The sequence below is a fragment of the Manacus candei genome, unplaced genomic scaffold (assembly GCF_025592945.1).
Source record: "Manacus candei isolate 608988 ecotype Guabito, Panama unplaced genomic scaffold, ASM2559294v1 h1tg000076l, whole genome shotgun sequence".
Taxonomy (NCBI): domain Eukaryota; kingdom Metazoa; phylum Chordata; class Aves; order Passeriformes; family Pipridae; genus Manacus; species Manacus candei.
In genome coordinates, this window is record NW_026138124.1 from 9,277,561 (window position 1) to 9,300,589 (window position 23,029).

A 23,029-nucleotide genomic window follows, 5' to 3' on the forward strand; every position below is an offset into this window, starting at 1 on the left:
CCCACCTCCTTTTGGAAACTACCTTTCCTGGGAATCCTGAGCACTGCAGGGAGTTCTGGGTGGCTGAATGGGGATAATTCACTCAGCTGCCTCCTGCCCTTTTTGTTCCTGAAACCCAAACCAGCTTCTCCCTGGGAGCAGCTCCCTGGGGAGGTCACTGCATGTCCTGCTCTGAGGGGCTGCAATCAAACCAGGCTGTCCTTCCTGTCCCTGCACGAACAGTTTGGGGGTTCTCTCAGCCCTGAGCTGGTTCTGATCCTCAGTTTTCTGATCCTCAGTTTTCTGATCCTCAGTTTTCCATCTGCTGGTTCTGGGGGTTTCTCACTGTGCCCACTCTCCTCACTGTGGTGACTGTGCAGCTCTTTGGGGTGAGACTCAGGGCCCTGATCCATGTCCCTTTTGGGGTGAGACTCAGGGCCCTGATCCATGTCCCTTTTCATGGATTTCTCTGACTGTGCCAACACCAGAAGCATTTTTTCCCCTTACTCTTTATCATCCTCTGGGAAAGGTCTTGGGAATGACCCTACAAATGTACCCAGGAGTGCAGCTGTGGGGGTTGTGTTTTATAGGGCTGGTCAGTGCCTGGTCCTTCCTGCCCTGGAGCTGTTTGTCTGTCCCAGGAATGCTTTGTATTCTGCTGGAGACCAAGGAACTCAAGTGTTCCACGAGGCCAGAGGGCCTGCACACCCTCCTGAGCATGGGGTGATGGGGTTGTATTTTTGGGGAGACAGTGGGGTTGCATTCTTTGTTAGGATACAGCAGCTCCTGGAGTGTCTTTTCCCTTGGACCACACAACCCCCCCATGTATCTGCTGTTTTGACTGGCTTAATTTAGTGCTTCCCTTGACTTGATCCCTTTTTTTCCCAGAGCCTGAGCAGTGTTTGCTGCTCCCCTCCTTCCACAGGAGGATTTATTTTCTGTCCAGTAGTTTAAGAAGTGCTTTTCAGGTTCTCCTTGACTTTGGTCCTTCTCTGGTCACAATGTTGGACCTAATTTAATATCCAACATGAGCAGCATCTTCTGCTTTTCAACATCTGCTCTTCTCCTGGGGGAGTGTGTCAGCCTGGCACACACTTGGGATAACTTATAGCCAAGATAATTGAGGAATGTTACCTGGACAGCTTCTTTAAAAAGGGGGGAAAAGGATTTTTCAGCTGGAACTTGGTATGAAGATGTCCTGCTTCTGTGGCATCTGCTTGGTTTTGCCTTCCTTTCTTCCTGCCCTCTAATTAAAATTGGTCAAATATATGTCACATAAACCACTGAATTGATGGGTAAAATGTTGTGCCAGTTGTCCTTGAGTCAGCTGTGTTTTGGTAACACAACAAGAGCGGGGCTGCAAAAATTGGGAATTCCTTGGGAAGGAGAAGGTTTCATGTAGGTGCTCACCAGTACAGCACAGGGAAAACAGCATTTAATGCAGAGCTGAGTGAAGAAGAAATGTTTACTATGGGGTGGGTTTTGCTGTACAAGCTTTTTTTCTCTAAAACTCTGGACCATGAGAGGCACTGTCAGCAGAGCATCTGGTATTAAACATTGACACTTGCTTTAATGACTTTAATTAACAATGTCTGGAGCTTTGTTGTTTTCTTTTTTTTTAATTATTTTATTGATTGTATCTTCCCTTTCATGTGCAGGTATGGGATTTCATTTTTAGTGACTTGGTTGGCTACAGGAACCTGAGGATAAGATTCAATTTAAATAACAAAACAAACCCACTTCTCAAAGCTGTTGCCATTCTTTTTGGCTTTTAAATAAGTCTGATATTAAATCCTGCTTAGTCCATCTGTGACAGGAGGACCTGGATACAACCTCATTACGAATAATCAATGATCAGAAATAGTTGTGGAGATTTTAAATAAATGTAAAAAAAAAGACAGCAACTTATTTGAAGTTTTATATTTAATACTTATACCTTCTTTTGTCTCCCAGTGAGCACTTGTCCTGCTCCTTCACCTTCTTCCTGCACGGGGACAGCAATGTGTGCACGAGTGTGGAGATCAGCCAGCACCAGCCCGTGTACCTGCTCAGTGAGGAGCACCTCACGCTGGCCCAGCAGTCCAACAGCCCCTTCCAAGGTGGGTTTTGCAGCCAGGGCTCAGTGTTCCACATTAATTGCTCCTTGGAGGGGCTCAGAGTGGGGATCTGTGGCAGAGACTGGCAGTGGGAGCAAAGCTTTACCTGGGGGTGATGTGTCCTGGCTCTTCCTGCACGTGGGTCATTTGCATGTTCATCTCTTGGCATATAATCAAAGAATTTGTCTTCACCACACAATAAACTCAATTTCCAAGGGCTGTCCTATTGGTCACTTAAATATTGTGCTTTTTCAGCATGCTTTGTAACCCTCACATCCCTCCATCAACCCCTCTTGTGGAAATGCCTTTCTAACTCAACACACTTCACCTGTTCACTCCCCTTCCCTTTTTCCCACCTGGCTCTTCCTTGCCTGTAAATCCCTGTGCTTCCACCAGCAGATGCAGGTTATGCTCTGCAGGACAGAGGAGTTCTGAGCCCGAGTCTGGTCAGAGGGATGTTTGATCCTTGCCTGTCTCAGCCCCTGGTGCTGCTGTGGAAATCAGTCCCCTGCAGGAGCACACACCACCCTCAGCTATTAATGTTCAGTGGCCAAACTTGCTTTTTTTTTTTTTTAAATGCAACCTAACTCTGTTTCCCTAATATGGACAAGACTAAACATGACCCAGATGATTCCCTGAGCACACTCTGTTGTTGTAACAAGCTGAATGAAAGGATGAGGAAACACCTTAACTGTGCCAGAATTTGGAAGTGTTTCTTTATCCCACCAGTGTCTGAGACTCCTCACAAGCCAAGAGGAAAACCTGCCTGTTGCTTGTTTGAATAGACTGATTTGTAATTCTTATTGTGTTACCTCAATTCTCACAGTGCATATAAATTTAACCATGTGTATCTATTGCTAAAAGTAAAACATGATTAGGCTGCATTATGACAGTTGTTTATGTGGTGTGGCTGGAATAACAGTGCTGCTGTTTCAGAGGGGCAGAGTGAATTTGGGGCAGATAAAATCTCTGGTGTGTTTGGATTTATAATCTCCAGTGTGTTTTGATTTACCTTCTAGTAATCCTGAGCCCCTTTGGGTTGAATGGCACACTCACAGGGCAGTCCTTCAAGCTTTCTGATTCATCCACAAAAAAGCTTATTGGGGAATGGAAACAATTCTATCCTGTCACATCCAACTTGAAGGAGGGATCTGAGGAAAAGCAGGAAGAAATGGACTGGGAGGATGATTCTTTAGCTGCTGTTGAAGTCCTTGTTGGTGAGTACTCAGATTACCTTTTAGTTACTGAAATAAACTGGCTGATTAGGTCTGCAAAGTTCTGAGTGCAAAAGTGGCCCCATTTTATTCTTTTTGCAACCCTTTGCAGTGGCTGTTGGGGTTTGTTTTTCTGTTTGATGCCCAGGACTCTCTAAGATGAGTTATTATTATTTGAAGTGGATTTTGCAGACCCGTTAGCAGCAGGTCTTTTTCTTATGTGCCCTGAGAGACAAGATGTTTTTTTAAATGAATAATTAAGAGAATAAAAAACGCCTGGACTCTCCCTGTTGACATCTGAGCTGCATCAAAGGCAAGTTGTCCTGTTCCAAAGCCGGTGCAAATTCAAACAGAACAGATGTGCCTCTCAGGAATGGCTTCAAACCCACAGTCCTGGAGAACTTGATGTACTCAGGCACTGCCTTTATGTGCTGCTGTTCCTAAAATCCCAGCCCTGCACGCAGCAGTTTTGTTCTCTGCCAAGGGCTGTTGACCTTTGATTTGCCAACTGATGCAATCCTTTCTCTGAAGGTGCTGCAGTGGTGGCTGGAGACCCTTGTGCTGATGGGAATGTTGTCAGTGTTAAATGATACTAAAAATTGTGTTTTCAGCCTTTATAAAACAAAATGGTAGCAGCATGTCCCTGCCAGGGCTGTCTCTGCCCGTGTGCACAAAGCCCTTTTTATTCATTCACCCAAATCTTCTGCATAAAACAAATCATAAAGTAATGATGAGGGTGCTAACAGAAGTTTTGTCCAAGCAGAAATGCTTCAGTAGGTAGAGAAGGGTACCTAAACTTAGGAGTGGCTGCTAAAATGATGCATTTGATGATTTGAAGTGTGAGCTTTTGGTGAATAACCGTCCCATGTGCCGTTTGCAGCTGGGGTGAGGATGGTGTACCCGGCGTGCTTCGTGCTGGTCCCTCAGACAGACATCCCTGCCCCCAGCACTGTGGGGGCACCCCACTGCTCAACCACTTGCTTGGGTGTCCACCAAGTGCCTGCTGCCACCAGAGACCCTGCCATGTCCTCGGTGACTCTGACCCCGCCGACGTCCCCGGAGGAGGTTCAGACAGGTACAGAGTGACCTCCTGCCCGAGGGCTCCTCCTTCCAGCCCAGCACTGTCTGGGCAGGATCCAGCTGTTCTCACTGCAACTTCTTCTAAAAACCCTCATTTCTTTAGTCCAAAGTTTGTTGTAGTAAACCCAGTTTGTATTGTCCAGCTGTGGGCAAAATGAACTCAAACTCCTGTAAGGTGCTGACACCAGGACTGCTGCTGTGCCTGGTGTGGTTACCCAGTCCTTCAGATTGCTGGGGGGAAGTTTTGGGATTTTTCCCCTCTGTGTTTGTTTATGTTCATGTCTGTGTTCTGCCATAGCTTTAGAAACCTTGTGCACTCAATCTTTGGGGAGCAAGGTGATATTTTCAGCTTTTTTCACAGCCCAAGGAAGATTCCTTGTAGCTGAGTTTCCAGGAAGGCTGTGTGCCCTCTGTCCTGGGTGTGAGTGGTGCTTATGGGAAACTGCTTTAACTCAGGGATAGTTTCAGGTGACTTATATAAATATATTTTATTGTGCAGAAGAGGTTTTATTTCTTTTTTCCCCCGAGCTCTTCTGTTACCTAAGTTTGACCCTTTTTTAAATAATAGTGTTGGCTTTGCTCAAGTTATTTCCTTTTTCAGGTCAATAGTTCATTCAAAAATAAAGAACAGCCAGCACACTTATAAACATACATGGTGCCTTTTTTCTTAGTTATAATAATCTGCTACTACTCCTAAATTTTCTATGTGGTTTTATTTCCTAACATTGAGACAAGAAGATACTTTTCTCCCTGTGTTGATTGAACTGGAGCAACAGTGGCTGTGAGTGCTTTGCCCCATTGCCTAAAGCTGTTCCTCTGCTGCTGTTTTCAGTTGATCCTCAATCTGCCCAGAAATGGGTGAAGTTCTCCTCGGTTTCAGACGGATTTATCTCTGACAGTACCAGCCACCATGGTGGGAAAATCCCCAGGAAGTTGGCCAACCAAGTGGTGGACAGAGTTTGGCAGGAGTGCAACATGAACAGAGCACAGAACAAGTATGTACTCACCCCCTGAAACTAAAAATACCCCGAGTGTCCTGTGTGTTCCTTGCAGAAAGTAGCTCTGTTAAAGATGCTCCAGAAGGTGCTTTACTCTTATAATAAACCATTTTAAAGGAGTTAATTTTTCCCTGACTGTTTAGGAATGATTTATTTAGTTCTCAGTTCAAGATGTCAGTAAAAGGCCATTTATCATTTCTTTGCTGAGTCCTGTGTCACAAAAGTGCTCTTGAGCTTTGCCAGAAGATAAGAAAAGAACATATGTTGATCCCAAATAACTCTCCTGGTATTGAATCCTAGGAGGAAGTATTCTGCTACATCAAATGGCTTGTGTGAGGAGGAGACAGCTGACAAGGTGGCATCCTGGGATTTTGTTGAAGCCACGCAGAGGACAAATTGCAATTGTTCAAGGTACAGGACTTGGCAGAGCTGCAGCCCAGAGATGTTCCAGGAGATTGAAGTGCTCAGGAGAGGGCTCCTGATCACTCCTCCAGGAGTAATTAAGCAGTAGCTGCTTGTAGGAAAGCTGTAACAAAATTTGTATCTCCTCTCCTAAATGTCATTGTAGGTCTTGAAGATCTGCCCAGTGAGTTAATGCAGGGCTTTGATTGGAGTGAAGCTGCCAGTGCAGGGACAATTCCTGAGTCCTGGGCTGGAGTTCCTTATGGACATGGGCAGTAACTACCTCATGGGCAGCTTTCTCAGGCTGCAATGGAAAGGGAATGCCTATTTATTTAGGATTTAAGCACCTTTTCTAGAGGGCTGTGGCGTTAATTAGCCTTGATGGGAGAAAGCTGGTAATCAAGAGCAGGCTGGTTGGGTCTGGTTGAATATGACTCAGAACCCCAGACCTGCCTGGCTGTTCTTTGGGGGGCTGGATGGGGAACTGCTTGTCTGGGAGCAGATGTCACTAAAGGGGGCAAAAAAGGGGATCAAACCCCAGGGGGAAACCCTGAATTTAACTTTCAGATTTTGTTATGGCTTTCTTTTGGAGCCTGCTAATGCAATGCCACAGACTGTTAATGGGGATGCTTAAATAAATGGGAACATTCATTTGGGTGAATTCTCCATTTCTGTACTTAGGGCACATACTGATCTTTAGGTGACTGAAGTGCTGCAAAAGGTTTAAATGCTTTCTCTGATTTAAATGTTACACTGATTGCCTTGCAATGGATATTGGTATCCTAAAAGAAAAAAAAAATCATGTCTGGAGGATGTGGCATTTTGCAAGAAATGCATTTTTTTCCTCTTCTGTTGAATGGTTGGTTTAAGTTCTGTGGAAATACTTGTGTCCTGAGAAGAGCTGGGATGTGGGGGAGGATTAAATACTCTGATAAAGGAGAATTTAGCTACAATAGCACTAGTTAAGAGAAAAAAAATCAATTAACTAGTTGAAGTGTGTAAGAAATATGCAATTGCCTAAAAGAAACTGCAGAGACTTAAACCCCCTTATTGTTCCCTGTGTTTTGAATCCTAAGTGGTGAAAAACATGTGGATGTGTACGAGAGTTTAAAGTAAAAATAGATTTTGATACCTCTTACCTTTTTATCCCTGCCTAATCCTGTTTTTTCAATACAAGTGCTGCTTAACTTTGCTAATGGAAGAGTGGCAAAGAATATCCTGGATGTGCAGTTCAAGAGCCCAGTCACAAACATTTCATTCTGGCTTCCTTTATTTCATGTGCCTCGTTCTGTCAGATGGTCCAGAAGGTTGGCACCTTGAACTTGCAGATGGAATGTTGTACAGTGTAGAAACTCAACTGTATTAATGCAGTTGAGACACTGAGTTTTTCTTTTTCCCACACTCGACAAACGGCTACAAAAGCTTCAAAATAGCTTTTGCAGGACTGAGCTTCGTGGTTCTTGATGTTAATTCCTTACTCCTTAACCCACTGAGGCTTGGGCAGCACTACTGGTGCTGGAATTCAAGAAGCCATTCACTAATTCCTGTGTTGTTCCACTGATTCATCAGCGCTGGCAGGAGTTAAAAGCGACGACGTGCTCATGTGACTATCTATTTCTGTTAAAGCAGTTAGAAAATGCTGTCTTCATTTTGAGGATTTTGTGTGTGTTTGGCTCACAGGACAGATGTTATAGTTTTTTTAAATGGTGTTCTGAACCCTTGAGATGCTGCTCAAGTCACTCAGGTGATGGTCAGGAAGAGGCAGCTTCACTTCAGTCCCAGGCTTGTTCTGTGGCTCAGGAGCAGCTTCTTGCCTGGTGAAAATGAACACAGGAGACATATTTGAAAGATTAACATGAAGTCTTTTCCCCCCCCGTGTTAATTCTGCAGGCACAAGAATCTCAAAGCGAGGAGTTCGGGTCAGCAGGGCCAGGCCCCACCCGCGGGCCCGCAGCCACCGGCGGCCCCCAAGCACAAGGCCAACGAGAAGCAGGACAAAGGGGACAAGCCCCAGAAACGCCCCCTGACTCCCTTCCACCACCGCGTGTCCCTGGGCGATGACGTCGCCATGGAGGCAGACTCGGCCAGCCAGAGGCTGGTGATGGCTGCCCCGGACAGCCAAGTGAGGTTCTCCACCATCAGGAGCACCGATGTAGCAAAGACCCCTCAGCTGCACAACCCCGACCTGGCCAGCTCCCCACAGCCCCCCCCGCTCAGCCCCCACCCCTGCGACGGCGTCGACGAGGGGGTGCCCAAAGCCCCCTCCACCCCCCAGAGCCAACACTTCTACCAGATGCCAACCCCGGACCCCCTGGTGCCCAGCAAGGCCATGGAGGACAGGCTGGATGGCTTGTCCCAGCCTTTCCCGGCTCCCTTCCCCGAGGTCATCGAGCCCACCATGTACGTCGGTACCGCCGTCAACCTGGAGGAGGACGAAGCTGATGCCACTTGGAAGTATTATAAAGTTCCAAAGAAAAAGGATGTGGAGTTCTTGCCGCCCCAGCTTCCAAATGATAAGTTGAGAGATGATCCAGTAATACCTGCTGGACAGGAAAATGTAACATCAGTTACAGAGTAAGTAGTGCTTGATCCTGGAGGAGCAACCCGGGAAGGGAGGCAAGGGAAAGGCCAAAGGCAGGAGTTTCTCAGTGTTTAATGTGGGAGCATAACTCTGAATACAGGATAATCCTTGTGAAATGTGAGCACCAGATCTGTAGCAAGATCCCAGCTTTTTCTCATTTCAACTCTGATTTAGCAGATCCCAGTGACATTTATTTTTATACTATAAAATTAATCCATAGCCAAATTATGCCTATTTGGGACTCAAAAAGATGCAGCTTTCTCATTTTAGGATTTGCTTTCTTCATTATTTGGAGAAAACTTGGATGGTCTCAGCTGCAGATATCCCGGGGAAGTTTCTTCTCCCTCAGTTCTGCTCTTGATTTCACTCAGTGTTTAAATGATGTTTAAATGGCCTTTGAAGGAACACTGAGGAAGTTCCTCTGGTTTCCTGGCAGAATTTAATATAGGCAGCAATTCTTTTCTAATATCAGAAATTTCTGCTGGAAATAAGCGACACAAACTGATGTTCTTGCACATGGTACATTCTCTGTGTTGTGCAAAAGGCTTCAGGATTTGAGGTTATTCAAAGAAAACAAGTGTCTGTGTGTCTGGTGTGACCTGCTCTTGGGCCTCAGATGGTGCAGGAAACCCTTGTTCATTAGGACATGAGAACATTTCTTTATTTAGTTTGTCCTAACATGAGCTAATGTTGTCATGAAATAAGGTATGCGTAGTCCATAACTATTTAAAAATAGGTTTTTGTTGAATAAATGGAATTTATTCCTGAAAATTATCGAGCACCAGCTTGTAAAAGGTTCTGCTCTGCTGCTGTTTGAATCAGGATAAAGGAACTGGTCACCCTTTTTTGATGCTAAGATTTAATAAATTATGGAGTTTGGGGGCAATGGAGGAAAAGAGTAACACTGATGGTTTTAGTGTTGTGACTTATATTTGAGCTCTTTTACTGCAGAATGAATGAACTTGGGTTTTCTTTAACTGGAAAAACAAGAAAAGCTCCCCAAAACCCCAAACCCCCACCACCAAAACTCCCAGACCATGAGACCCAAAAGCCTGGGGCAGAACCTTTGGGGCTGTGTCTCCTTTGCTGTTGTCCTGAGTAAGAGATTCCCTGTCTCCCACCTTCCCCTTCCTGGAAAAGGGGGACAGTGGGAAGCACCAGGTGCTGACAGGGCTGTTAAGAGGAGTCTGAGCTTGCCTGGGCTGGGACTTGGATGCAAAGGTGACAAAGTTGGGCTTAGGAATTGAGGAATTCCGTGACTGAGGAAGTCAAAGTGCACCCAGAGCTGCCTCTGTCGACTCCCTTGCTGCTGATGATTTTTGCTCCACATTTTTTATCCCTGTTCAGGTGAAAGGAGACTCTTCCTGTGATCAGCATCAATTATTGAGGGTTTTTATTTTAGGATTTAGTGTGTTTAGTTTGTGGTAGAAGAGTGGAAGCAGCTCCTCAGCAGGCAGAAACTTGGAGCTGATTTTCTGTCCCACTGGTGGCAGCAGGAGGAGTGGCTGTGGAGGGGAGCTGGGAGAGGCAGTAAAGGTGTTGTATTTATTGCAGCTCTGTGCTCACACTTGGTAACCATCTCTTGTGTTCCCTCTTTCAAGTTTAGGTTGGCTGGTGCCTGTCTCAGCTCTTTCAAGATGTACTTTATAGGATTTTTAGTGCCTTTTTTTTTTTTTTGCCTGGAATTCACATCAGCCAACCAGATATTTCCTTTTTTTTTTTTTTGCTGTTCAGGACATGGTCTTTCCTTGTGTGGCTCCCAGTTTGATTTAAGAACTTATCAGAGTTTTTTCCCCCCAGAATAACTGGCTGTCCCCTTCCTCTGTGGTGATAAAAAATCCTGGAAAGCACTACTTGCCTTCATGATGTACTTTTCCAGGTGTTTAATTCCTTATTGCTGGAAAGTAGTTTCCATCTTGATTTTGCCCCCTTTTTTTTTTTCTTTTCTGATGGCAATTTTTGCAGGATTTAGGAGAAAAGAAAGGTTTTATTGAGCATGGATGAGCAGCATGGATGGATTTGCCACTGCTGCTGGCTCTGAAGAATTTTTTTTTTTCTGGAAAACCAATTTCTAGGAAGGGTCTGTGACAAAGTAAAACTGTTCCCATGTTCTTTCTCACACCCTGTAGTTGACAGGGATGTGCAGGAAATAATCATGCTCCTAATCACAACAGCTTTCTACTTGCCAATATCTCTTCCTGGTGCAATGTTATATTTGTAAAACTAACACCCCTGAGAGAAAAAATGAATTTCTGTGTATTTACCAACTCGAGTTTTGGCTCAGAATGTTAAGAAAAGAAAAATGCTGATGAAGGCAAATGTGGTTTTTTAATTCTCATTGGTAAATTAGGTAGTGGAGTGCTGGAAGCTTCGTTTGTATCGATCTGAGTGATATAAATGTCACTAAACACAGGGACACTTGTGTGCTTTAGTTGTGGTTGTTGCTGCTCAGGCTCTTTTTGGGAATGGCACTGAGTAATTCTGTAACCTGCTGAGTTTCTCTGGGTGGATGTGGATAGTTTAATACACTTGTACTTTATAATAAATGACAGCTCTGACCCGGGATAAATTGCTGATCTTTATGTGAATTGACAGTGCAGGAGGAGAGCTGGGCAGGATGAATCACAGGGCTGTGTCTGACGTGTGCAAGGAGCTGATATTAAAGCACTAATGACTTCATCTTTAGCCCAAAAAGTTCTCTGAGGCTGGGGTGGGAAGGGAGGAAGTGGGAAGGGATGATGAAGTTGCTGTGTGATAGCAGAAATAATTCCATGTAATAAATGAGAAATAATTCCTTTGTGATTTTTCCTTTCCTTCTGCTCAGATTAATGGTGCAATGTAGGAAACCTTTGAAGGTTTCAGATGAACTGGTGCAACAGTATCAGAGTAAAAACCAATTCCTGGCAGCTGTAGCAACAGAGGCTGACCAGGAGCCCGAGATTGATCCTTATGCCTTTGTGGATGGTGATGTGGAATTCCTGTTTCCTGACAGTAAAAAGGAGAGGCAGAACATTGAGAGGGAGGCTGGGAAGAAACATAAGGTGAGTGAAAGAGTGAGGATCCAACCAGTGATGAGATTAACCCAAATTGCCTTAGGCAGCAAGGATTTAAATCCTTCCCTGTTTTCTGAGGGGTAAATTTAAAAATATGATATCCCAGCAGAGATGATCAATGAAATCAAGCAGCATGTGTGCAGCTGCCCCTGCAGTTTTGGTGACATGCTGGTGGTGCCACTGCAGCAGGGTTGGCACTGGGAGAGCATTGCTGCAGCACAACAAGCATCACTCTGGCTCAGTGGCTTTCCTGTGGAAATAGGTGCTGGCAGGTGCTGGGGGAGAGGGGAAGGACAAGGCAAGTGCTTTGCTCAGGAGTGGAAAGGTTTGGGGGTAGGTGAGGTGAGCCCTGACTCGTTGCCTGGACAGTGAATTGCGATTTTTATTTGGTTTTTTGCACTTTAGCACAGCTACACCAGACTTGTACTGAGAGCAAAAGTGCACCCTACATAAAAGGGGAAAATCCAACTGCTTGAGAGCTTGGACATGAAATCATTTGCTCATTAGGCCTAGTTGTGTGGGGATGCCCTGCTGGCACCAGGGGTTTCACTCAGTAACTGGTGTAGTTAATGTGCAGCATTTGATATCAAGTGTTTTTCACAGGTGTTGTGGTGAGAATCCACAACTTGCTTTTTAGATTCACCCCAACACGAACCCTTTGCTGTCTGTACCCCAAACTTTGTTCTCCCTGAGTCAGTCCCCCTGCCAGACCCCCAGAGTGCCCCCTGAGCTCTCAGGGGAGGGACAACCTGATACTTCCATAGGTACAGAATTCCCCCAGGGAGATAAAACACCTCCCACCCCACCAATTAATTTAAGCCAACTTTCCTCTCCTTTTTTAACAGGCTGAGGATGGAACATCCAGTGTTACAGTTTTATCCCATGAAGGAGAGGATGCAATGTCTCTGTTTAGTCCTTCTGTCAAGCAAGGTAAAGAGGCTTTTTTTTCTCTCTCTTTAATTGTGCTCTATTAATGATACCTCGGATAGCCAATAAATTCCAACAGGCTGCTAAGTTTTGTGTTTTATGCTTTGTATTTCCCTGCCCCTTCAGCCTGCTTGGAACACTTCTTTGTTGCATCTTGCAAATAAATGTGGTTTTATTTTTCTCATCAGTGAATGAGATACTGGTGTGCTGCAAACTAAAAAATCTAAAAAAAAAATAATCTAAAATCTAAATGTTATGAAAGGAAGGGCTCTCACCTATGCGTAAGATGGATGAGTGGAACCACGAATATACTACTCCCTTTTGTTTCCTTTTCCCTCCAGCTGTGGAAATAGTTCTTTAGTGAAGTTTTTAATGCAGATTTGTTGCCAGTGGTGTGTGATGTGTGTATGTTTGCAATGTTTGTGCCTCTCAGATGCCCAACGAATCGCTGCCCACGCCCGCACGGCATCGACCAGCCTGTTCCACGAGACAGACCTGGTGGTGTCCTACACAGACCTGGACAATCTCTTCAACTCAGATGAAGATGAACTCACAGTAAGGAACAAGCCTTGTCTTCTTGTGCTTTGGGGTTTTGATTTCCTTTTTTTCTTTCCTGGCATTTGTAGCAGAGGTTGCAAAACATGGGTGTAAACAAGCGCCGTGGCTCTCGGTGGCAGACGTTCTGTTCTCCTTGACTCACACAGTCACATTTTTGATGCAAACAACCTTTTGATCTTATTTCCTTACAATCCACACAGTACATGCTGCTTGAATATACCTGTAGCTACGATTTTACAGATTCAGCAGGTCCTAGTGCTCTCTTTCCTGATCTGTTTAACTGGTTAATCAAGGTAATACTGAAAGAAAACAGCAACTTCTGAAAGAGAAAAGGCATTTAAATCTGTGGACATTGTGCCAAATAAGCTGCTTCACTGCAGCAGTTATTATCTTGGAACAGTTTCTCTTGCAGTCTCTGATGGCTCCAAATCCATTATCTTTCTAGTTTCTATTTCAATACTGTTTGTAATCAGTTGTCTTTTCTGAACTGTGCTTTGCTCTGTGCTTAATCCCAAATCCCCTTACCCAGACAAAATGCCCATCAACTTTAATGGGAGCTGCAGCTGAGTAAGGGCTGAAGGATCTTAAAGCCATCAAAGGTCATCAGTATGTAAAGGAAGTGTATTTGCTCTGAAACATGAAGACTCTTATAATCTGTAAACATGATAAAATATAGCTCATTCTTTTAATTTCAAGTTTTTCTTCCCTGTATCTCGTGTTCTGGGATTTGTGTTTCTCTGTCTCTTCTGCTCCTGTTCCTGTGGTAACACCAGTGATGTTGTGGCTCTGGGAGCATTCTGGGGACTGTGGGCAGCCCTATTTAGCCTTTTTTGGTGTCTGTTAATGTGCTGAGGGTTATTCTATAACTAGTCTTTCACTTTAATGGCACCAGGACTTGGTGGGAGAGTGTTCTTTGGGTGATCAGCATTAAGTGTAACCCCAACCTCTGGCACTGGGCTCCTGATTTATTTCGATTTTTCCAAATATTATACAAAGTCTCAGCTGTGAAATTTCCTGTTAACAGGAAACATAAACAGTGTTTATGTCTGAAGTGATTTAATTCCAATCCTTCTCTCTTAGCCTGGATCCAAACGGACAGTGAACGGTGCTGACGACAAATCCAACTGCAAAGAGGCAAAAACAGGAAATCTGGACCCACTGTCATGCATAAGTAAGCTTTATTTGTGGTTTTTTTTCCTAAAGAGAATGCTAGCTCTGAACATTGCACTCTATTATGTTGTGGGAATTTGGAAATGTACCCTTCATTTGCCCTTCTGGAATTCTGAGACACAGGGAACACTTGGGAATGTTTTCATGCTCTAAAGTCAACTTCTGATCTGAAATTAGGCACTGCAGATCTCCATAAGATGTATCCAACTCCACCTTCATTGGAACAGCACATTATGGGGTTTTCTCCCATGAACATGAACAATAAGGAGTATGGCAGCATGGACACTACACTTGGAGGAACAGTACTTGAAGGGAACAGCTCCACCGTGGGAGCTCAGTTCAGGATTGAAGTGGACGAGGGTTTCTGCAGCCCCAAACCTGCTGAAATAAAGGTGGGTAGTGCTGGTAGTCCTGATAATGATTTATTGTGCAGTTCATTGCTTCAATCTGAATAGGAATGCTGGGAAACTAAGTACAATTTGTAACTTGCTTTATACCGAGGGAGTTAATACACTTTGGAGTAAGCAGTTTATAGTATTTTACCCCTTAAACTTCAAGGGCGAGTAAGACCTAAAGAGCCCTTAGTAAACTGTAGAAGTGCATTTCAGTCACTGCATTCCCTGTTGTTTGTGTTGATATATTGCATTTTGGAACCCGTGGGTGTCAATATTGTGTGCACACATCTCAGCTTTGTCCTACAGCAATGTCAGGGTTTGGTGTGAAAGAGCCACTGCTTGAACTCGGTCCTGTTCTGGGGAGAAGCATTTCAATTGCTGAACTGATCAAATTCCCACACTAATGCTTTCCCATATCTCACTTCCAGGATTATTCTTATGTCTATAAACCTGAGAACTGTCAAGCTTTAGTGGGATGTTCCATGTTTGCACCCCTGAAGACGCTTCCCAGCCAGTGTCTCCCTCCCATCAAACTGCCGGAGGAATGCATTTACCGCCAGAGCTGGGCTGTGGGAAAGCTGGATCTGCTCCCTCCAGGCCCTGCCATGCCATTCATCAAAGATGGGTATGACCTGTGAAGGGTTTTAAACTTTGGGATGTTATTTCTAAGTAATATTTATTTTGGAAATCAGTAATGAGAAGTATTTGTAGGTACACCGTGTTTGTACAACTAAAGACAAGGGTTTTTAGAAGGATCCTTATGGTTAAAGCTGCTGGAAGAGGTTCTTCCCAAATAGCTTCTTAAATGTACATGCATTTTATTCCTTTAAAGGTTTCTTGGGGAAGCTTAATGGTGCAAGGCCAGGTTTAATAAGTAATGAAGATGGTAAACAATCAAGATAAATGTAAACTTGGGACTTTGTTTTTGTGGTGGTGTTGTACAAGGGCTTGGTAGGTGGTGCTGCTGTTTCTTAAATTATTTTCTAAAGTAGCAGCACTCTCAGCTGTGCTGGGATTAGGAAAACATTCCCTCTGGTTGGAAGCTGTGCCCAGTGTGACTGTGCCTGGACTCAGCATTGCAGGGGCATTCCTGTGCCCTGCAGTGGGTAGGGAGGGTCTTGCTGGCAGCTCTTCTTGAGGGAAATGTTCATTCCTTTTTCTCTTCTGCATTAGTTGCTGGTATAAATGGATTAGGCAACAAGGATAATTGATAAAATTATAGGAGTATTAAATCCTGGATTAAATACTGATGTTTCTTCTGTTAAGGTCATTCATAAGCAATGTTTCCAGGTCTCATTAGCCTTATAGGTCTTTGGAGATACTCAGCTGCTTAGGAAAGAAAATGTTAAATGTTTCCAGGTGATACTTTCCTTGTGGATTCAGCTGAATTTACTATTGATAGAGCTGCTGTATTTTCTCAGTGTGTGTCAACACACATGTAAATAAAACATGAATAAAAAAGGTGTCCTTTAGACTCCATACAGCCACAGAATTTATAATTTATTCTGGCCACACTTGTTTCCTGGGAGCTTTGTGCAAAGGAAAAGATGAGAGGAGGCAGGGAAAGATTCTTTAACAGTGCTGTCAGTGGGAGTCCTGCAAAGTCATTTAGAACAAATGCTCTTGAAGTTCCTTAGGGAGTGAAAAATCTTGCTGTGGATTATGAAAGACTATCTTAAAAAAGCAAATATTAATTAGGAAGGTCCTTCTTTAGAAATCTTAAGTCTTCGACTTCAAACCCAGTATGTTGTGCATTAAAGCCTTTCCTTCTCCCTGTGGCCCTGGCAGCGACGGGAGCACTCTGGACCAGGAGTACGGCCCTGCCTACACCCCCCAGACCCACACTCCGTTTGGGATGCCCCCCAGCAGTGCCCCTCCCAGCAACAGCGGCGCCGGGATCCTCCCTTCTCCCTCCACCCCTCGCTTCCCGACTCCCAGGACACCCCGGACTCCGCGGACGCCGCGCGGGGCCGGAGGGCCGGCGAGCGCCCAGGGCTCGGTGAAGTACGAGAACTCGGACCTGTACTCCCCGGCTTCCACCCCGTCCACCTGCAGGCCCCTGAACTCCGTGGAACCCGCCACCGTGCCTTCCATCCCAGAGGCACACAGCCTGTACGTGAACCTCATCCTCTCCGAGTCCGTCATGAACCTCTTCAAGGACTGCAACTTCGACAGCTGCTGCATCTGCGTCTGCAACATGAACATCAAAGGTGCTGATGTTGGAGTTTACATCCCCGACCCCACGCAGGAGGCCCAGTACAGGTGTACCTGTGGCTTCAGCGCTGTCATGAACAGAAAATTTGGCAACAGCTCTGGGCTGTTCCTGGAGGATGAGTTGGACATCCTGGGGCGGAACACGGAGTGCGGCAAAGAGGCAGAAAAACGCTTCGAGGCTCTCCGGGCCACGGCCATCGAGCACGGCAGCGGGGGGCTGAAGGAGCCCGAGAAGCTGCCCGATGAGTTGATACTGTTGCTGCAGGATCAATGCACCAACTTGTTCTCCCCCTTCGGAGCAGCAGATCAAGACTCCATTCCCAAGGTCGGGGCCGTTCCCAGCGTGGTACGTGTGGAAGAAAGGGATTGTTGCAATGACTGCTACTTGGCCTTGGAACACGGACGGCAGTTCATGGACAATATGTCAGGAGGGAAAGTTGATGAAGCACTTGTGAAAACTACTTGCTTGCACCACTGGTCAAAAAGAAATGGTAAGTATTGAACTAGCTTATCCACCTACTTGTCCACCTGTTTTTTTGTGTTTTCTTTTTCTTTCTTTTTTTTTTTTCAAGGTTCCTTTTTTGTGGTTTTCCTTTGTGAATATTGGGTGCTTAAGGCTGTTTTTGCCACCTGCCTGTCTGTGCAAACTTCTGTTCAGAATAACCGGTCCTTTAACCTTCTGTGCTCACACACCAAGCAGAGTAAGGCCTTGGCTGCCATCAGGTGTAAATTCCTAATATATGTGTGAAGTGTAACATCAGACCACTGTCACTGTCCACAGCACTTCCCTGGGTTTATCCTCTAAAGCAGCTCCTGGCTCTACAGAGGCTCTGGAATGATGCCTGTAGGAAGTGGAGAGGTTCAAGTGGTGCCTGTATTGTCAAGGCCACTCTGGTGGAATTAAACTGCTCTGATTCACTTGGCATTCCCACTTCTTTAAGGGGGAGGACACAGTGGGTTAACAGCATGTCTGACAAAACAAAGCATTATTGTAGCCTTCACTGTGTGTTGGATCTGCCAGAGATCCTTGGGTTTTTCCTTCTAGGGCCTTTCTCAAGGAATGCCCTTTGTTGTGTGTACTTGCATATTTCTAACAGTATTTTCAAGTAGCAACTCCACAGGGCTAGGGGTGAAAGGTAAAGTTCTGGATCCCAGGGAGCTGCAGTTCACATTGGTGATGAGATGAGGAGCACTGACAGAACAGCCAGGTTCATGTGGATCCCTGGGGGATTCACTTGGAAAGGCCAGGCTGGGGATAAATTGATGTTTTCTGGCACCCAGGAGAAGACTCGGTGTTGCTGTGACCTTGGTGTTTGGGATAAAAAGCTATAAGGATACTTGGAAACAGAAGGCTTGGAAATTGTAGCCACACCAAATTTTGTGTCAGATTTCCCTTCTAAAACCCTGTACCCGAAATGGCCCAGAGGTGGCACACGATGAAATGGGCTGAGGCTGCTGGAGGCTTCTCTGGCCTTCTCTGCAGTGAGCACTGGGTGGCAGTCTGCAAACCCGCCTTTGTTGGGAGGGAAAGCCGGGATTTAAGGATTCCACAACTTGTTTGGAATTGTTGTTGTTGTTGTTGGTTGCTTGGTTGGTTTGGTTATTTGTTTTATTTTAGGGGGTTTTGCTTTATTTTAACTCATAATATGGGAACCTTTCAGTGGGAAAAACTCCAGAGGAAAAAAAAATACAAAAAATACAGGTGGATTTTTTTGAAGTGGCTGAGAGGGGAAGAGGCAGAGCTGCAAATGAGGGTGTGCTGAACTTCAGATATCACGGCCTTTCGGTGTGCTTTAAAATCTCGATTCTGTCCCGAATTTCGGGGGTCTGGACTGTCTGTGGGGAGCTGTGCTGTGCCCTGCTGTTGCAGTAGCCCCTGTGATGTTGTTGTCCCTGCAGTGGTGGATGTGAGCATGCAGTGTTCCCAGGACATCCTGCGGATGCTCCTCTCGCTCCAGCCCGTTCTCCAGGACGCCATCCAGAAGAAGCGAACGGTCCGGTCCTGGGGGGTGCAGGGACCCCTCACGTGGCAGCAGTTCCACAAGATGGCTGGGAGAGGCTCCTACGGTAACAAATCCATGGAATTCTGTCTGCTCCCACCGCTCCACCCAACCAAGGCCCAATGGCTGGGGTGCTGCTCAGCCTATTGGAATTCTAAACAGCACTTGACCTTTCTTTGCACTAACGAGAGCTATTAGGCAGGGGAGAATTCTTCTCTTTGGAAAAACACAAAATATTTATATTCCTTAAAACAGGCAATGAATTAAAGATGTGCATATAAAATTTACAACTTGGCTTGCACTGTTTGTACACACCTGACACTTCATCCACTGAGATTGCAGAGGTGGTTTTAATGTTAAAAACTGAGTAACTGCTCAGGGTTTTTTTACTCAAAATTCTTTCATTCAAAAGAATTACCCCCTTTTAATTACCCTAAAAAGAGAGTAGTTAAAAATACTGAGTTTGAAATGCTTGAAAAGGTGTGGTTTCTTGCTCAGTAGCCTCAGGACTGGTCAAGATCTGAGGTTATCCAGCGTGTTGTCTCGATAAATGTTTGGAGTGGCCAACACGTGGTGCACATTTCCAGATAAAGGTGAATTTTGTGCACTCAGGTTTAATGACTTCATTAGCATATGGGATTGATTTACCACTGTGCACAGGAGTGACCTTTCACCAGCAGATCTTCTGGAGCTATATTTGGAACATGGCAATTACACATTTACAGTACATGTAAATGCACCTTCTTAAGTTTGTTTCCTCCTCTGGCCCTTTACTTATCTGCTTAAAATATTTACACTTCTTCTCTGTCTTTGGTCCCTGATGGCTTTGGCTCCATGGGGAAAGGCTTCTTGGACAGTCCAGATCTTTTCCTGATTGTCTGGGAACTAATAGAACTATTAAACACTATTAAAACTATTAAACAGCTTCTTGAGGCCCTGAGAGCTGTCACATAATAATGACCTGATGCTTTTTTGCAGAGGGTCGATCCTATACTTCGAATCTGTTAAAATGAGAACTATCCCATTGATTATCAGGCCTCCTTCCTGGGAGCTGCTGGGAACTAGAGGCTGTTTTGCCCATGTTTCCTAGAAGCAGGGTGTTCATATTTAGCTTTCTGCTTAATATACTGGAAAACGTGTCTTGCTTTTCCAGGAACTGACGAGTCCCCGGAACCACTGCCAATCCCAACGTTTTTGCTGGGCTACGATTACGATTTCCTGGTGCTGTCTCCGTTTGCTCTGCCCTACTGGGAGAGGCTGATGCTGGAACCTTATGGATCCCAGAGGGACGTTGCCTATGTCGTGGTGTGCCCGGAGAACGAGGCTCTGCTCAACGGAGCCAAAAGCTTCTTTCGGGATCTCACTGCCATATACGAGGTACGGGGAATGGATTTGTGACAGGCTGTTCCTAATACGTGCTCACAGGGGCTTATCAGGCTTGTCTGAGCCGATACAAACGCTGCACACAATGCTATCTCGGAAAGCTGCTCGGGAGGATTTTGGGAATGGGCACTTGGAAGATAAGGGCTGTCTGTGCTGCTGCCGTTCCCCTCGGCGGTCGCTGTTTGCAGAGTCCTTGTCCGCCAAACGCCACTCGGTGGCCAACCCCTGTATTGCCACGCTAATTGCTTTACCTCCATTTAATTCGTTAATTGCATGCTCGGATTGTGGGAAAGGTTACAGTAGATGGTGTATCAACCGGCCTGTTTGCATTCAGGAACACGCTGAAAATAAACCATCAAATCACTTTACAATGTTTCATAGCCCTGTAATTTCAGAATTAAAATTTGCCTTGGAAAATTGGAACTAAACTGACAGGTCTCTGCCCTTGTGATATGTCTTCTGTGTGGTATTTAAGAGTTTTTAAGGCTTAGCAGCTCGTTATCTCCTGTTTTCCCCTCTCTGCAGTCCTGCAGGCTTGGGCAGCACAGGCCCATCTGTAAGCTGCTGCCTGATGGGATCATGAGGGTTGGCCCCACGGCCTCCAAGAAGCTCTCGGAGAAGCTGGTCACGGAGTGGTTCTCCCAGACAGCCAATGCCAACAACGAAGCCTTTTCCAAACTCAAACTCTACGCTCAAGTTTGCAGATATGAGCTGGGTAGGACTTGTTTTTCAGTGTTTCTTATTTCACACTGTTACCACTCACTCTTTTCCAACAGAAAAGACACCGTGGCTTATTGTCTTACTGATCTTGGTGATTTTCTGGGTTTAAGCTCGAAAGGGGAAAATCCAACCCCCCTATGTTTCAATATGTGCTAAAATGGCCTCTTCTCATCCAGCACTGCCTTTAGGGAATGGCAGTGTTGCTGCCTGACAGGGATTTTGGTTGTCTTTGTCTACTGGTGACTTGGATTCTGAGGCAGTGATTTCCAGCAATGCAGCATGGCTGGAAACAAAATTATTTTAAAAAGAGATTTCTGGAAATTTCTGAAAGATTTTTGTGAAAATAGTAGAATTTGTAAATTTAATACAGGTATTTGAATTTGGGAGGTAAAGCATATGCTCAAGGTTTGCTCTCTGTTTTGTTACAACTGTAGATTTACATGAGCTTTAAAACAGTTTCAATACAAATTTTGTGCTTTTTTTCTGCTTTTAGGTCCTTATCTTGCTTCTCAGCCCTTGGACAACTCTTTACTCTCGCAAACCAACCTGGTCCCTCCCTCCAGCCAGCCGGGCTCTGCTCTGCCCTCAGTGCCAGCCAGCGCTGGGAATCCCAACCCTCCGGCGTCAGCTCCCGCGGCCCCCACCAGTAGCACCATCACGGTGACATCCAACAGTGCCATGTCCTCTGCAGCCACCACGGCCAACACCACGCTGACCACCACTGCCCCCTCCTCCTCCTCTGCCAGCCTGGGCGGTGGCATTGCCACGAGCAAACCTTCCTCCTTCCCCCCCTTCAGCAGCCTGGGCAGCAGCACTCCCGCCGCCCTGCCCGCCCAGGCGGCGCCGGTGCAGAACGGGCAGGCGGGGGGGCAGCAGCAGCAGCCAACCCTGCAGCCAACAGCGATGGCTGGGGACACAACCACGGCTCCTGCACAGCCACACCCGGAGGTTTCGGAAAGGTACAGAACCTGCAGCTGGAAAACCCCCCAGCTCTGCTCCTATTAATGCGCTCTCATCCCCTTAGTAAAATTCCTGTGTTTATTTTCTGGTCACCAGGCTGCTTTTTAGGGAGAATGACAGTCAGTGATGGTGGAGCTGAACTTTCTGGCTCCAGTGGTAGCTGCAGTTCTAATTGTACCTCAGTGTCTGCTGTGGTACAGAAATAAACTGTCTTTTTTTTGCTTCTCTCTCCAAAGAGAGAAAATTCACTGAAGTGTTCACTTCTGTATTTTAAAGGGCTGGGGAGGGGGGGAGAAATAGATAATTGGCACCTTCTTAGAGTTCTATTTTCTATAATCAAAGTTGTAGTAGTGAATACAGCTCTTACTGAGAGACTGGCCTTGTAGATATTCTTGTTCCCCAGTTAAGCAACAGTTGAGCTGCTGTAATGAAAAAGGCTAAAGAAAAGACAAGGGATTCAGAGTTACTCATAAACTCACAGAGAAAAATGAAATAAAAATGCTGTTTCTTGCATCAGAATTGACTTGAAGGTCTTTCAGGTTAATATCTGACAATTTGATCTTAAAGTAAAAACAAATCTTTATAAAACTCAGCTTTTTGTAACTGGTTTCGAACTTCCCTTGGCAGCACTATGGATCGTGATAAAGTCGGAGTCCCCACGGATGGAGATTCACATGCTATCACTTATCCACCTGCAATTGTAGTTTACATCATTGATCCTTTCACATATGAAAAAAAGGATGAGAACAGCAGCTCATCCAGTTTGTGGACACTTGGACTTCTGCGCTGCTTCCTCGAGATGGTTCAGGTTCTTCCTCCCAACATCAAGAACATCATTTCTGTGCAGGTGAGGCAACACGAGTCAAGAACCAGAGACATTTGATTCCCAAGTAAAATTCAAAAAGCAGTGTACCCAAATTCTGTCTCAAAAGCCATTTAATGATGACACAGTGATTTATTTTGCCCTCCTTCAATCTGTTCCAGATTGTCCCATGCCAGTACCTGCTCCAGCCTGTGAAACACGAAGACCGGCAGATTTACACCCAGCATTTAAAATCTTTGGCATTCTCAGCTTTCACTCAGTGTCGGAGGCCTCTCCCAACGTCCACCAACGTGAAAACCTTGACTGGCTTTGGCCCAGGTTTAGCCATGGAAACTGCCCTCAAGAGCCCTGATGTGAGTGTCCTTGAGGGTTTGTGTAAAGATGGAGATCAGAGAGAGGTCCCTGTTTTGTTAAACATGTAACTGAGGAGAGCTGTTAGCAGGAATTGCTGCCCAAAACTTCACTGTCTGTTCTGT

The 23,029-nt window shown here is 45.4% G+C and overlaps 1 protein-coding gene across 1 annotated transcript in view; it reads left to right on the forward strand.

Moving 5' to 3' along the window:
- Positions 1-23,029, forward strand: part of MED13 (mediator complex subunit 13) — a 53,176-nt gene that overhangs the window by 22,122 nt on the left and 8,025 nt on the right. Inside the window, exons 4-22 of the mRNA XM_051809814.1 lie at positions 1,933-2,078; positions 3,095-3,292; positions 4,170-4,364; positions 5,202-5,364; positions 5,668-5,778; positions 7,660-8,343; positions 11,175-11,391; positions 12,249-12,333; positions 12,764-12,885; positions 13,969-14,059; positions 14,236-14,450; positions 14,882-15,078; positions 16,242-17,158; positions 18,567-18,734; positions 19,821-20,044; positions 20,576-20,765; positions 21,264-21,729; positions 22,358-22,577; positions 22,715-22,906. Of these exons, the coding sequence (XP_051665774.1) occupies positions 1,933-2,078; positions 3,095-3,292; positions 4,170-4,364; positions 5,202-5,364; positions 5,668-5,778; positions 7,660-8,343; positions 11,175-11,391; positions 12,249-12,333; positions 12,764-12,885; positions 13,969-14,059; positions 14,236-14,450; positions 14,882-15,078; positions 16,242-17,158; positions 18,567-18,734; positions 19,821-20,044; positions 20,576-20,765; positions 21,264-21,729; positions 22,358-22,577; positions 22,715-22,906 (4,801 nt within the window). The remainder of the gene's footprint in view (positions 1-1,932; positions 2,079-3,094; positions 3,293-4,169; positions 4,365-5,201; positions 5,365-5,667; positions 5,779-7,659; positions 8,344-11,174; positions 11,392-12,248; positions 12,334-12,763; positions 12,886-13,968; positions 14,060-14,235; positions 14,451-14,881; positions 15,079-16,241; positions 17,159-18,566; positions 18,735-19,820; positions 20,045-20,575; positions 20,766-21,263; positions 21,730-22,357; positions 22,578-22,714; positions 22,907-23,029) is intronic.